The sequence below is a fragment of the Oncorhynchus tshawytscha genome, linkage group LG12, assembly GCF_018296145.1.
Source record: "Oncorhynchus tshawytscha isolate Ot180627B linkage group LG12, Otsh_v2.0, whole genome shotgun sequence".
In the NCBI taxonomy this organism is placed as follows: domain Eukaryota; kingdom Metazoa; phylum Chordata; class Actinopteri; order Salmoniformes; family Salmonidae; genus Oncorhynchus; species Oncorhynchus tshawytscha.
The window spans coordinates 23,969,183-23,985,191 of record NC_056440.1 but is presented as its reverse complement, the minus strand read 5'-3'; the positions used below and the strand labels follow the sequence as shown (position 1 = coordinate 23,985,191).

The 16,009-nt window shown below is 46.2% G+C and overlaps 1 protein-coding gene across 5 annotated transcripts in view; it reads right to left on the bottom strand.

The window, feature by feature from the left end:
* Nucleotides 1-3,499: 3,499 nt before the first annotated feature.
* The window catches only part of gpat2 (glycerol-3-phosphate acyltransferase 2, mitochondrial), a 50,532-nt gene continuing 38,022 nt past the window's right edge, over nucleotides 3,500-16,009 (bottom strand). For 3 of the 5 annotated variants that reach the window (XM_042331455.1, XM_042331454.1, XM_042331453.1), the window contains 12 exons: nucleotides 10,609-10,691; nucleotides 9,993-10,111; nucleotides 9,560-9,630; nucleotides 9,031-9,194; nucleotides 8,855-8,958; nucleotides 8,571-8,755; nucleotides 4,934-5,011; nucleotides 4,722-4,829; nucleotides 4,532-4,652; nucleotides 4,380-4,448; nucleotides 4,154-4,209; nucleotides 3,500-4,078 (listed from right to left, as the gene is read on the bottom strand). In XM_042331455.1, coding sequence (XP_042187389.1) covers nucleotides 3,911-4,078; nucleotides 4,154-4,209; nucleotides 4,380-4,448; nucleotides 4,532-4,652; nucleotides 4,722-4,829; nucleotides 4,934-5,011; nucleotides 8,571-8,755; nucleotides 8,855-8,958; nucleotides 9,031-9,194; nucleotides 9,560-9,630; nucleotides 9,993-10,111; nucleotides 10,609-10,691 — 1,326 coding nt within the window. In that variant the 3' untranslated portion in view covers nucleotides 3,500-3,910. The remainder of the gene's footprint in view (nucleotides 4,079-4,153; nucleotides 4,210-4,379; nucleotides 4,449-4,531; nucleotides 4,653-4,721; nucleotides 4,830-4,933; nucleotides 5,012-8,570; nucleotides 8,756-8,854; nucleotides 8,959-9,030; nucleotides 9,195-9,559; nucleotides 9,631-9,992; nucleotides 10,112-10,608; nucleotides 10,692-16,009) is intronic. The other 2 variants (XM_042331456.1, XM_024440601.2) reach the window with 1 other exon arrangement.

Below are 16,009 nucleotides of genomic sequence, written 5' to 3'. Positions count from 1 at the left end.
TTGTTGTCCTTGATGATCTTTATGTCCTTCCTGTGACATCGGGTGGTGTAGGTGTCCTGGAGGGCAGGTAGTTTTCCCCCGGTGATGCGTTGTGCAGACCTCACTACCCTCTGGAGAGCCTTACGGTTGTGGGCAGAGCAGTTGCCGTACCAGGCGGTGATACAGCCCGACAGGATGCTCTCGATTGTGCATCTGTAGAAGTTTGTGAGTGCTTTTGGTGACAAGCCGAATTTCTTCAGCCTCCTGAGGTTGAAGAGGCGCTGCTGCGCCTTCTTCACAATGCTGTCTGTGTGGGTGGACCAATTCAGTTTGTCTGATGTGTAGGCCGAGGAACTTAAAACTTACTACCCTCTCCACTGCTGTTCCATCAATGTGGATAGGGGGGTGTTCCCTCTGCTGTTTCCTGAAGTCCACAATCATCTCCTTAGTTTTGTTGACGTTGAGTGTGAGGTTATTTTCCTGACACCACACTCCGAGGGCCCTCACATCCTCCCTGTAGGCCGTCTCATCGTTGTTGGTAATCAAGCCTACCACTGTTGTGTCGTCCGCAAACTTGATGATTGAGTTGGAGGCGTGCGAGGCCACGCAGTCGTGGGTGAACAGGGAGTACAGGAGAGGGCTCAGAACGCACCCTTGTGGGGCCCCAGTGTTGAGGATCAGCGGGGTGGAGATGTTGTTGCCTACCCTCACCACCTGGGGGCGGCCCGTCAGGAAGTCCAGTACCCAGTTGCACAGGGCGGGGTCGAGACCCAGGGTCTCGAGCTTGATGACGAGCTTGGAGGGCACTATGGTGTTAAATGCCGAGCTGTAGTCGATGAACAGCATTCTCACATAGGTATTCCTCTTGTCCAGATGGGTTAGGGCAGTGTGCAGTGTGGTTGAGATTGCATCGTCTGTGGACCTATTTGGGCGGTAAGCAAATTGGAGTGGGTCTAGGGTGTCAGGTAGGGTGGAGGTGATATGGTCCTTGACTAGTCTCTCAAAGCACTTCATGATGACGGAAGTGAGTGCAACGGGGCGGTAGTCGTTTAGCTCAGTTACCTTAGCTTTCTTGGGAACAGGAACAATGGTGGCCCTCTTGAAGCATGTGGGAACAACAGACTGAGATATGGATTGATTGAATAATTTTTCTGTAAATACACCAGCCAGCTGGTCTGAGCATGCTCTGAAGGCGCGGCTGGGGATGCCGTCTGGGCCTGCAGCCTTGCGAGGGTTAACATGTTTAAATGTTTTCCTCACGTCGGCTGCAGTGAAGGAGAGTCCGCATGTTTTGGTTAAGGGCCGTGTCAGTGGTACTGTATTGTCCTCAAAGCGGGCAAAAAAGTTATTTAGTCTGCCTTGGAGCAAGACATCCTGGTCTCTGACGGGGCTGGTTTTCTTTTTGAAATCCGTGATTGACTGTAGACCCTGCCACATACCTCTTGTGTCTGAGCCGTTGAATTGAGATTCTACTTTGTCTCTATACTGACGCTTAGCTTGTTTGATTGCCTTGCGGAGGGAATAGCTACACTGTTTGTATTCGGTCATGTTTCCGGTCACCTTGCCCTGATTAAAAGCAGTGGTTCGCGCTTTCAGTTTCACGCGAATGCTGCCATCAATCCACGGTTTCTGGTTTGGGAATGTTTTAATCGTTGCTATGGGAACGACATCTTCAACGCACGTTCTAATGAACTCGCTCACCGAATCAGCGTATTCGTCAATGTTGTTGTTTGATGCAATACGAAACATATCCCAGTCCACGTGATGGAAGCAGTCTTGGAGTGTGGAATCAGATTGGTCGGACCAGCGTTGAACAGACAGCGCGGGAGCTTCTTGTTTTAGTTTCTGTCTGTAGGCAGGGATCAACAAAATGGAGTCGTGGTCAGCTTTTCCGAAAGGAGAGCGGGGCAGGGCCTTATATGCGTTGCGGAAGTTAGAATAGCAATGATCCAATGTTTTTCCAGCCTGGTTGTGCAATCGATATGCTGATACAATTTAGGGAGTCTTGTTTTCAGATTAGCCTTGTTAAAATCCCCAGCTACAATGAATGCAGCCTCAGGATATATGGATTCCAGTTTGCAAAGAGTCAAATAAAGTTAGTTCAGAGCCATCGATGTGTCTGCTTGGGGGGGAATATATACGGCTGTGATTATAATCGAAGAGAATTCCCTTGGTAGATAATGCGGTCGACATTTGATTGTGAGGAATTCTAAATCAGGTGAACAGAAGGACTTGAGTTCCTGTATGTTGTTGTGGCCACATCACGTCTCGTTAACCATGAAGCATAAGCCCCCGCCCCTCTTCTTACCAGAAAGATGTTTGTTTCTGTTGGCGCGATGCGTGGAGAAACCAGCTGGCTGCACCGACTCCGATAGAGTCTCTCCAGTGAGCCATGTTTCCGTGAAGCAAAGAACGTTACAGTCTCTGATGTCCCTCTGGAATGCTACCCTTGCTCGGATTTCATCAACCTTGTTGTCAAGAGACTGGACATTGGCGAGAAGAATGCTAGGGAGTGGTGCACGATGTGCCCGTCTCCGGAGTCTGACCAGAAGACCGCTAAGTTTCCCCCTTTTACGAAGTCGTTTTTTTGGGTCGCTGGCTGGGATCCATTCCGTTGTCCTGGGTGAATGGCAGAACACAGGATCCGCTTCGCGAAAGTCATATTCTTGGTCCTACTGATGGGGAGTTGACGCTGCTCTTATATTCAGTAGTTCTTCTCGACTGTATGTAATGAAACCTAGATGACCTGGGGTACCAATGTAAGAAATAACACATAGTTAACTGCATAGTTTCCTAGGAACGCGAAGCGAGGCGGCCATCTCTGTCGGCGCCGGAAGTAGAGCTGTCATCAAGGCAAAGGGTGGCTACTTTTAAGAATCTATAAAATATATTTTGATTTGTTTAACACTTTTTTGGTTACTACATGATTCCATGTGTTATTTCATAGTTTATGTCTTCACTATTATTCTACAATGTAGAAAATAGTAAAAAATAAAGAAAAACCCTTGAATGAGTAGGTGTTCTAAACTTTTGATTGGTACTGTATATGTTTTCATTGGACATAAAAAACATTAACATTTTGGGAAATCTGTTCTAAAGTATTTCCATGCATAACAGTGATCATATACAAATGTAAGCAAAGTTTGAAATGATTTAGTTTCATTTATTATATCTGTTTGCTAGTTTAGGGTTGGAGTAAAAACCTATACGATGGTAGCTCTCCAGAAATAGGGTTGGAGAGCCCTGGCCTAGAACAGTTATAGATATACACTGCCAAGAACAGGAATGATAGAAATATACTGCCTAGACTTGATAAGACTCAAGAGTTCTAATCTAAACTGACCTCTAGTCCATAAACCATTGTTAATTATGTGAACACTTGGCAAACAATAAACTGAATGGCTGCCCACACATTAGTTTTATAGGGATTGTTCTCAATCATTATGACCCTTATCACTTCTAATGGAGTGTGATGCTTCAGGTTTGTGAGAGCAGAGCAATGATGGATTCAGAAAATAAAAACATTTCTAGGTTTAATAACATCAACGTAACAAAGAGCATCATATGAAAAAAATCTTGCTCGACACTTTCCACTGAGCTATTCTGCATCATTAACACTAGAAACACACATCTTCTCTCAATTTCTCTGGTGTGTCCAAAAATGTGAACTGTTCCAAGCCAAGTTATCACTATACATCTTTGGCCAAAGGCAACATCTAAACTGAAACAAGACCCAATGTTCCGGTCCATTATAGACTCATGCAAAGTCTTTTACTAAACTGAAACACGCATTGAGATTAAACAAAAAAAATGCCTGATGAGAACAGTAAAATGTAAACTTAATTCCAACAAATTGATCATGTAAACACATGAAAGTCAATAAGAGCAGGCTAAACATTATAGAGCTTCACTATATAGACTTTACTCTCATTCACTGCTTGGTCGTTCTCTTGTGGTGTGTGTGTGTGTTAGTCATAGAGGAACTGGGATATAAAGCTGTGGAGTTTCTGTCTGTTGTCTGTCTGTTGGAAGAGTGGACTGACTCCCAGGAACACACATCCTCTCTGCTGATCCTCAACCAGCACCTGACACACAAACACTATTTAGATACACGTGCAAGGACCAGTGAGTCAATGATAAAATGTTAATCATATACAGAGTGACTGCTTCTCACCCCCAGGTCTGTCAGCGTCCTGACTGTCACACGTGCCACCTCCTCTGAGCAGCTCTCTGTGACACACACACACACACAACAAACCAGTGTTTGTGAAAGGTGAGTCATGTGCGTAACCTCCAGACAAAAAAGCTGGTTATTAAAGAGGAGATTTTCATTAGGCAAATGTTTGAAGTATCGGTATTAAGCATTCTGTGTGTATGTCATTGTGTAATTCCAGTCTCACCATAGTGTCCCCTATCCCTCTGGGCGGTGTCACACAGGTGGGAGTGTATCTGGCCCAAACAGACAGCCTCTGCAGGGTGAGACACACACAGCTACTCAGAGGAGTTCCACAAACACGCGCACACACACACACACACACACACACACACACACCTGGTAGCGGAGTGTCTAGGAGGTCTAACCCCTTTGTAGCCCAGCACAGGGCCCTCAGGTAGCCAGCCATCAGACTGCACAGGAAGAAAAGCAGTTCTGGACACTGGCTGGGCTGGCTCAACTACAACGAGAATGAGAGAGATAGATTTTAGTCACTGAGTTGTGTTGATTAGTAGTTCTGTGTGTGTACCTTGAAGGAGCGTGCCTCTCCTTCTTCACAGTCAGAATGGTCGTCTGAAGCACTCCAGGTCAGAGCACCCTTCCTCCAGAAATCACAGATCGGCGTGTCGCTAGGAACCTACACACACACGAACGATATAAATGACATAAGCCCAATCACTGGGTTGAAATGGTGAAAGTGTGTTGTGAGAGATGTACGTTTGTGTGTGATGAACTTTTAACCTCTTCCATCACAAGGATGCCACAGCGCACCAGTGTGTCCACTGCATCCAGAGCAAAGCCATGAGATGACTGACATGGCTATAGAGAAAGAAAGACAGAAACATGGGGCAAGTCAGGGCATTATCTGTGCATATTTCGTTGCTGCTGGTGGACAGACAGGCAGTTATCAGTCAATGTGGAAACACAGATGGGTAGGGGGGTGAGGAAACACAGGAGGGTAGGGGGTTGAGGAAACACAGATGGGAAGGGGTGAGGAAACACAGGAGGGTAGGGGGTTGAGGAAACACAGATGGGTAGGGGGTGAGGAAACACAGGAGGGTAGGGAGGGTTGAGGAAACACAGATGGGAAGGGGGATGAGGAAACACAGATGGGAAGGGGGAGGTGAGGAAAAACAGATGGGTGGGGGTGAGGAAACACCGATGGGTAGGGGAGGTGAGGAAAACAGATGGGTAGGGGGGTGAGGAAACACAGGAGGGTAGGGGGTTGAGGAAACACAGATGGGTAGGGGGGTGAGGAAACACAGGAGGGTAGGGAGGGTTGAGGAAACACAGATGGGAAGGGGGATGAGGAAACACAGATGGGAAGGGGGAGGTGAGGAAAAACAGATGGGTGGGGGGTGAGGAAACACCGATGGGTAGGGGAGGTGAGGAAAAACAGATGGGTAGGGGGTAGAGGAAACACCAATGGGTAGGGGGAGGTGAGGAAAAACAGATGGGTAGGGGGTGAGGAAACACAGATGGGTAGGGGGTGAGGAAACACAGATGGGTAGGGGGTGAGGAAACACAGGAGGGTGGGGAGGTGAGGAAACACAGATGGGTAGGGGGGTGAGGAAACACAGGAGGGTAGGGGGTGAGGAAACACAGGAGGGTAGGGGGGTGAGGAAACACCGATGGGTAGGGGGTGAGGAAACACAGATGGGTAGGGGGAGGGGGTGAGGAAACACAGATGGGTAGGGGAGGTGAGGAAAAACAGATGGGTAGGGGGTGAGGAAACACCGATGGGTAGGGGGAGGTGAGGAAAAACAGATGGGTAGGGGGTGAGGAAACACAGGAGGGTAGGGGGTGAAAACACAGATGGGTGGGGGGTGAGGAAACACAGGAGGGTAGGGGGTTGAGGAAACACAGATGGGTAGGGGGTTGAGGAAACACAGGAGGGTAGGGGGTGAGGAAACACAGGAGGGTAGGGGGTGAGGAAACACAGATGGGTAGGGGGTGAGGAAACACAGGAGGGTAGGGGGTGAGGAAACACCGATGGGTAGGGGGGTGAGGAAACACCGATGGGTAGGGGGGGGGAGGAAACACAGGAGGGTAGGGGGTGAGGAAACACAGATGGGTGGGGGGTGAGGAAACACAGGAGGGTAGGGGGTGAGGAAACACCGATGGGTAGGGGGGTGAGGAAACACAGATGGGTAGGGGGGTGAGGAAACACAGATGGGTAGGGGGTGAGGAAACACAGATGGGTCGGGGGTGAGGAAACACAGATGGGTAGGGGGAGGTGAGGAAACACAGATCGGTAGGGGGGTGAGGAAACACAGATGGGTCGGGGGTGAGGAAACACAGATGGGTAGGGGGGTGAGGAAACACAGATGGGTAGGGGGTGAGGAAACACAGATGGGTCGGGGGTGAGGAAACACAGATGGGTAGGGGGAGGTGAGGAAACACAGATCGGTAGGGGGTGAGGAAACACAGATGGGTCGGGGGTGAGGAAACACAGATGGGTAGGGGGAGGTGAGGAAACACAGATCAGTAGGGGGTGGGAGGAAACACAGGAGGGTAGGGGGGTGAGGAAACACAGATGGGTAGGGGGAGGTGAGGAAACACAGATCGGTAGGGGGGTGAGGAGGAAACACAGATGGGTCGGGGGTGAGGTGAAAAACAGATGGGTAGGGGGTGAGGAAACACAGGAGGGTAGGGGGTTGAGGAAACACAGATGGGTAGGGGGTGAGGAAACACAGGAGGGTAGGGAGGGTTGAGGAAACACAGATGGGAAGGGGGATGAGGAAACACAGATGGGAAGGGGGAGGTGAGGAAAAACAGATGGGTGGGGGGGTGAGGAAACACCGATGGGTAGGGGAGGTGAGGAAAACAGATGGGTAGGGGGTGAGGAAACACCAATGGGTAGGGGAGGTGAGGAAAAACAGATGGGTAGGGGGTGAGGAAACACAGATGGGTAGGGGGTGAGGAAACACAGATGGGTAGGGGGTGAGGAAACACAGGAGGGTGGGGAGGTGAGGAAACACAGATGGGTAGGGGGTGAGGAAACACAGGAGGGTAGGGGGTGAGGAAACACAGGAGGGTAGGGGGTGAGGAAACACCGATGGGTAGGGGGGTGAGGAAACACAGATGGGTAGGGGAGGTGAGGAAAAACAGATGGGTAGGGGGTGAGGAAACACAGGGGGAGGTGAGGAAAAACAGATGGGTAGGGGGTGAGGAAACACAGGAGGGTAGGGGGTGAGGAAACACAGATGGGTGGGGGGTGAGGAAACACAGGAGGGTAGGGGGTTGAGGAAACACAGATGGGTAGGGGGTTGAGGAAACACAGGAGGGTAGGGGGTGGGAAACACAGGAGGGTAGGGGGTGAGGAAACACCGATGGGTAGGGGGTGAGGAAACACAGGAGGGTAGGGGGGTGAGGAAACACAGATGGGTGGGGGGTGAGGAAACACAGGATGGGGGGTGGTGAGGAAACACCGATGGGTAGGGGGTGAGGAAACACAGATGGGTAGGGGGTGAGGAAACACAGATGGGTCGGGGGTGAGGAAACACAGATGGGTAGGGGGAGGTGAGGAAACACAGATCGGTAGGGGGTGAGGAAACACAGATGGGTAGGGGGTGAGGAAACACAGATGGGTAGGGGGTGAGGAAACAGATGGGTCGGGGGTGAGGAAACACAGATGGGTAGGGGAGGTGAGGAAACACAGATCGGTAGGGGGTGAGGAAACACAGATGGGTCGGGGGTGAGGAAACACAGATGGGTAGGGGGAGGTGAGGAAACACAGATCGGTAGGGGGTGAGGAAACACAGGAGGGTAGGGGGTGAGGAAACACAGATGGGTAGGGGGAGGTGAGGAAACACAGATCGGGGGGGTGAGGAAACACAGATGGTTCGGGGGTGAGGAAACACAGATCGGTAGGGGGTGAGGAAACACAGATGGGTCGGGGGTGAGGAAACACAGATGGGTAGGGGGAGGTGAGGAAACACAGATCGGTAGGGGGGTGAGGAAACACAGATGGGTAGGGGGAGGTGAGGAAACACAGATCGGTAGGGGGGGTGAGGAAACAGTGTGAGTCAGATATAAATAAAAACTGGTGCAATCAGACAAAGGAGGGAGCGAGAAGGAGAGAGAGAGGGAGCGAGAGAGAGAAAGTCCTAGTATTTATGTCTTTGATTAAAAGCCTTTGAGGACAGAGAGTTCGAGAGCACACACTCAATGGAGCATACACAATCTCTCGCACTCTCAGAGCTAGATGAATGGCTGTGCTGCTCCATTAAACATTCATTGAATTAGACACACACACACCCAGCCAGTCCATTGTGTGTCTAGTTTAGTATTTCCAGGCACAGTAGGTATGTGTGTGTGAATGTGTACTATTCACAGGTATTGTTCACAGGGGGGCATTGTGTGTGTACGTACTCACAGGTATATACCCCGGGGGCAGTAAGTGTGTGAGTTGCAGGGCTCTCTCAGTCAGTTCATCCTGACACAGTGCCACGTCAAACTCTATCTCCCCTCTGACCCCGTCACCTTTAATCTCTTCACCCCTGATCCTGCTGCTGCCCCCGCAGCCTGCCACCTCACACAGCATGGCCGACACCGCACACGCTGCACACACAGTCAATTGTAGGAAAAACAAAAGAGTCATAAATAATACAACTAATCAATGAAGATTGTGAATGTGGTAATGAATTTGCACAGACGTACCTCCGACGGCCTCATGGATGAAGGTGTGTGTGAGTATCTGGGAATGGCGGGAAAGAGAGAGAGTGGCAGAGAGAGAGGGGTGGGGAGCGATGAGGGGATCAGACCTAGAAGGGAGGGAGAGAAATGGTTGGTATTCCCTCTCCGTCACACACACACACACACACACACCTACCTACCTGTCTTTGGGATGGGCAGCGAGGGTGAGGTGAGGGGTGAGGAGGGTGAGGGAGTGGTAGACCACCCCAACCAGACTCCCCCCAAAGCCCACATCTCTGTTCCTGAACAATATCTCCTCCAGCAGCCAGGCCACGTCACGACACAACACAGACAGACATACACCCTGGATGGAGGGTGGGGGTGGAGAGAGAGAAAATGAGGTAAGCAGACGACCTAATGACCAATAAAATGAAAGAACAGGGCTTTGCCCCTTTGAGAGTAGAAAGTCAGCATCAGCGACTCTAATAACGTCTATACACAGAAACAATAAGCAGCAAAGCAGAAAAACACGGGACTCCCGTACTTAACCCCCCAGGCTGAGTTTATGGTCATAGATGGTGTGTGTTCCCTGTGATATCACCACAGGGCTGGCAGGAGAATAGTTCACACACACACACACACACACACACACACACACACACACACACACACACACACACACACACACACACACACACACACACACACACACACACACACACACACTACCTTGCGGTGTTTGTGCAGTAGAAGACAGGAGACCAGGCTAGTGGACATCACAGCCATGCAGGACATAGTGGCTAAAAAGAGGAAAAACACCAGGTATATTACATGTTAATAGACGAACTGGCATTATGACATGTCAAAGAGATGGAGACAGAGGGTATGAGAGAGAGAGGGGGGTTGGACAGTGATGTAGTGTCAAAGATATTATGGAAACTCCAGACTAGTACAGTATAGCTGATCTGGTCCTTTCTGATGTACAAGGGGGAAATCAAGAAGAGTCTAGGGGTTAGGACTAGGGGTTGATTTAGGACGGCAATAGACTCACAGTAGATGAAGGGCAGGGTGGGGGTGTGTGTGCGCGCTTTATGTATGCATCTCTGTGTGTGTGTGTGTGTGTGTGTGTGTGTGTGTGTGTGTGTGTGTGTGTGTAACTCACAGTAGGTGAGGTGCAGGGTGAGGGCAATGCTGAGGTCTCTCTCCGATTGGCAGAGCTCAGGCAAATAACGAGGGGGCAGGATCCATGACATCGTCCTCTGGCCAAATATCGCATCAGACCTGGAGGAAGGGCAAGGGCGCGCACAAACATATCAGCCTGAAGACCTTTCACTAAATCAGCTCCTTCAAAACAGGAAATCTCAATTAGCGATGCCAGATAGAGAACAGGAAGCATAAAACCTAGAGAGTAGAGACTGCAGGGTGTTTGAGCATCAGTTAGGCACTTTGAATGAGTGTGTTTTTGTGAGTCAGATCAAAAGTGTGTGTATATCCCACCAGGTTCCCAGCTTGGTTTGGCCAGCTCTCCTGTTCACTGCTGTGTGTTTACTATTTGAGCTGTGAACAATAGAGACTTTAAACAGACCTAATAAACCAAGTAAAGCCAGACAGATTGACTCAACAAACTCTTTCTCCATCCATCTTCAGTCCCCACTGCTGATACCCCCTTTCAACTCTCTCCTTTTCCCATCGTCCTCTCTCCTCCTCTGAGTTTCATAAGAAGTGAGGACTGAACAGCAAATATTGAGATAAGATGTGACGCAAGCGCAGGCACACACCTGTTGTGTAGAATGGTAGGGAGCAGGAGATCTTGTAGAGGGCGCCCTCCATCCACACGACACTTCCCTGTGTCACACATCTCCTACGCACACACACACACACACCACACACACACACCACACACACAGCAGAGAGAAAAGTCACACTCAGTAACAACTAGGGCTGTTACGGTGACCGCATTACTGCCACAACGGCGGTCACGAGTCATGACGGCAGTCAAATTCCACCTGGGTAATTAGGCTTCTCCAAGCTCTGATGCTGCTGATGGTCATAAGTAGCCCACCAAACTTGCTAACTGCCTAGTACTCGGCACTCCACTGTCCCTCTAATCACTCTGACGTCAATGCAAATGTATTCAAAAATCGAATCAAACACTTTGAGAGCCCATGAGCTCATGTTGAGCAACATTTCTATAGGCTATGCAATTGTGTGAGAAAACAGAGTGATGGCCTCTATTAAAAAGAGGACGATCCCATCAGCTTTCTTCAGGCTAGGCTTACTTTATTTATCAACTTTCCTAATATTTAGCACATTGCTTCTCTTTACAACAGGAGTAGAGCCTACCTGACTGGTGTGAAAATAAACCAATGGAAAAGTGTCCTCCATTTGCTATTTAAGTGCATAGATGACATGTATTTTTCCCGATGCCCTGTTTTAAGACAGGTGCATGATAATGGGTCATTTTAAATCTAAACTAATTCCACACATACAGTGGGGCAAAAAAGTATTTAGTCAGCCACCAATTGTGCAAGTTCTCCCACTTACAAAGATGAGAGGCCTGTAATTTTCATCATAGGTACACTTCAACTATGACAGACAAAATGAGGGAAAAAAGTCCAGAAAATCACATTGCAGGATTTTTAATAAATGTATTTGCAAATTATGGTGGAAAAATAAGTATTTGGTCAATAACAAAAGTTTCTCAATACTTTGTTATATACCCTTTGTTGGCAATGACAGTGGTCAAATAACTTCTTAAAATGAAGCACATTAATCTGCTTTATAACAGGTGTAGAGCCTAACTGGCAAACATATGCAGTGCGTGAGTGTCAAGTTTGGGGGAAGATAATTTTCACCATAATAATTCACCTTTATAATAAAATTATTTAATGCATCATCGCATCTGTGGTCACTTTTGAGAATGGTGTTTTCCTGCTAATGGAACATTTGCGCTTATAGCCTACTGCCATTTGCGCATTGCTGCGCTTATAATGTCAAGAAATAGCCCAATAGTTTAACAACATTTTAAGCTAAATGTTCTCATCTGTTTCGTCAGGCTCATTGCTTAAAACTGTTTTTTCGATGCTAGTGGTTGTATTAATTTGGGATCTAGGGCATTCCACAACTGTCCCGGGCTATGTTTGGAAAATGTATTTCTCGCACGGAATAGGTGAACTTTTGTACTATGGGGATAGTATATAGACTAGTGCTTTTGCTGTTTGTTACGCCTACTCATCTTGTTGGTTGACAAAAAGTAAATGTGGACAGTTCTTCCAATATGCGCCTCAGAATTGGATAAGGATGCGCACAGTTGCGTCCCCGATGTGTCTGTCTTCACTTGAAGCCTGTGAGAAAGACATGTACCACGTGACTGAGAGCCATACGAGTGAGATGCTTCGGCACGCAGCCGGGAGAAGGGAAACATAATTATTATATTCAGCCCAAGGGCACAGATTTTTTTCTTGGGCATTACGGCCACAAAGGGGATGCAGCCAGGAAATTTGAGGCATTATCAAATGCTTGTCAAATTGTGAATGAGAGACTGATGAAGTGTGTACAGTCTGAGCAAAAAAAAACTAATCAGAGCTCATGCCTTTTTTCAAAACATCATTAGAGTCGCACCATGCAGGCTTAGAAGGTATAAAATCGAAACATTGTCATGACGTTGCCCTGTTGGGTGAGGTTTATGACCCCCCATAAATACATTTCCCCCTTTTCTCTCCACTCTACAGAATGGACTCTTGGAAAGCCATTTGTTAACAGAGAGAGTATGGCAACATCAAAAGGTTGAGGAATGGAACAATATTTCCCTTTCTCAACCAGTTGAAAGTGTCCGTTGGTACTTAAAGAATATGATATCAGATCAGTTGGTGTCTGGGACATTATATCTGATGAAAGGACGACAAATGTAATCTTGGGACATCTACACATTCTAGTTATAAGATTCACATGGAATGGTTGTGCAATTTAAATGTTTAAATATGAAACAATTTGTGACCAGATGTAATTTTAACTTCTAAATGAGAGAAATGTTTACATTAGTAAACTACGCTCACTCAGTGGACATCCCCCAAGTGAACAGACATTGGTTGAGAACTATGAAACACGACCTTCTCTCCCACAGTACAAAAGCCCGTTGACGGATGTCAATTTAGTTCCCGACGACGTGAGGACTGGTGTCCAAATGTTTAAAAGGGCGAATTTCAACGTGGAAGTGACGATCACTACGCTGGAATGGTGAATTTCAACGTGGAAGTGACGATCACTACGCTGGAATGGTGAATTTCAACGTGGAAGTGACGATCACTACGCTGGAATGGTGAATTTCAACGTGGAAGTGACGATCACTACGCTGGAATGGTGAATTTCAACTAGACCAGCCAGAATACAGTGCGAGCTGATTACGGCAACTTGGTATGAACTTTGAACAGTTATTCACTAAAGAAGAAGTGAGCCTGCAGGAAGGGTACCACATGAGGGAAGAGGATGTCTTCCCTGTAACGCACAGCGTTGCGATTACCTGCAATGACAGCAAGCTCAATTGGTATCGTTTTTTATTTATCACACTTTTCTTTAACCATTTATGTTCTTTAATACAGGGCCGACATACCAGTTCCTTACTTTTTTCCCCTTCTACTTGCCTCTTCCATTTTTGTGGTAGTGCTGCAATTAGTTGGTTGTAATTTTGGGTAGAGCAGATATTTCCATGTCTGTGTTAGCTGCATAACTCCACCAGTCCTATTTATGATATCATTCACTAAAACACCTTTTTAAATAATTTCTTCAAATTTGTTATATTTTTTAATCAATTAGTATATTTGAGTTTAACCACAATATTTGTTGTATTATTTGTTCTGTCTTTTCAGGTGGATTCAACTGAAATTGCAACCAACTTTCTAAGGCTTGTTTAAAAAAATAACGATATTTGAGATTATTTCCTTTTCAAACAACTGAAAGTGAGCAGGTGTAATCTGAACAAAGGGGAAAAGGCCATTCTTGAACAAAGGATGAGACATTCCTACCAATTTACTAGAAAACCAGTTTGGATTTAAGTACAACTTTTGTATGACTGATGCCTTTAGTGAGACCATTTAATTGGTAAACTACACGGTAATGTAAAATTAGCATTTTTTTGTGATCCAATACGTAATACTTATAATACACTTATAATTTGGTTTTAATCCAGAGACGATAGCAAAAGTATCTAGATTCTCTATGAGGCCGTGGAAAGATTCTAATTATGTTTTTAAAAGAAAACATGAATCAGCGTACAATGACACCTTAGTATTTAAGCCATGGATTTCCAATCCCTTAATTCTTAAGGCTAGAGGGCATTATTTTCACATCCGGATGAAAGTGTGCCCAAAGTAAACTGCCTGATACTCAGGCCCAGAAGCTAGGATATGCATATAATTGGTAGATTTGGATAGAAAACTCTAAAGTTTCTAAAACTGTTAAAATTATGTCTGAGTATAAGAGAACTTATTTGGCAGGAGAAACCCCGAGGACAAACCATCCAGGAATTTTGTTGTTGTTGAGGTCACTCTTTTCAATGGGTTTTCTATGTGGACCTAGATTTCTAAGGCACTTGCTTGCAGTTCCTATCGCTTCCACTAGATGTCAGTCTTTAGAAATTGGTTGAGGTTTTTCCTTTGTGTAATGAAGAAGTACGGCCATCTTGAATGAGAGTCACTTGAAGTGCACTGTTGGATAGATGCGCATGACCAGAAAAGTAGCGTCAGTTTGTTTTCTTTTTGTATTGAACACAGATCATCCCGTCTTCAATTTTATTGATTATTTACTTTAAAAAATACCTAAAGTTGTATTACAAAAGTAGTTTGAAATGTTTTGGCAAAGTTTACAGGTAACTTTTGAGATATTTTGTAGTGACGTTGGGCAAGTTGGAACCTGTGTTTTTCTGGATCAAACGCGCCACATAAATGGACATTTTGGATATATATGGGCGGAATTAATTGAACAAAAAGGACCATTTGTGATGTTTATGGGACATATTGGAGTGCAAACAAAAGAAGGTCATCAAAGGGAAGGCATGATTTACATTTTTATTTCTGCTTTTTGTGTCGCGCCTGCAGGGTTGAAATATGTTCTCTCTCTTTGAATACAGAGGTGCTACCCTCAGATAATAGCATTGTTTGCTTTCACCAAAAAGCCTTTTTGAAATCTGACATGTTGGCTGGATTCATAACACGTGTAGTTTTAATTTGGTATCTTACATGTGTGATTTCATGAATGTTTGATTTTTTATAGTATTTTATTTGAATATGGCGCTCTGCATCTTCCCTGGCTATTGGCCAGGTGGGACGCAATCGTCCTATCCCAGAGTGGTTAACCTGTTGAGTGTATGGGGCAGTATTTTGATGTTTGGATGAAAAACGTACCCAAATGAAACTGCCTATTTCTCAGGCCCAGAATCTAGAATATGCATATAATTGTCAGATTAGGATAGAAAACACTCTAAAGTTTCCAAAACGGTCAAAATATTGTCTGAGTATAACTGAACTGATATTGCAGGCGAAAATCTGAGGAAAATCCAACCGGAAGTGCTGTTTTTCCTGAAACCTCTGTTCCATTGCCTGCCTTCGCTCCATTTAAAGGGATATCAACCAGATTCCTTTTCCTATGGCTTCCACATGTTGTAAACAGTCTTCAGACATAGTTTCAAGCTTTTATTTTGAAAAATTAGCTAGAAAGATCGCATCGCGTCATTGGATGGCTGGGTGCCAGCAGCGTTTTGCAAGCGCAACAGCTTGGAGCAGACATTTTCTCTCTCCCATTGAAGAAGCTACAGTCTGGTTGAAATATCGATTATATATTGTAAAAACAACCTGAGGATTGATTATAAAAAACGTTTGACATGTTTCTACGAACGTTACAGATATTTGGAATTTGTCTGCCCGGTCATGACCGCTCAAGCCTGTAGGATTTCTGAACATAACGCTCCAACCAAACAGAGGTATTTTGGATGTAAAAATAATCTTTATGGAACAAAAGGAACATTTATTGTGTAACTGGGAATCTCGCGAGTGCAAACATCCGAAGATCATCAAAGGTAAGTGATTCATTTTATTGCTTTTCTGACTTTCGTGACCAACCATATGGCAGCAGGTCCACAAGGTCTGCCATGAGAGGTGACTGTATAGTTCTCTTAAGGAAAAGCAC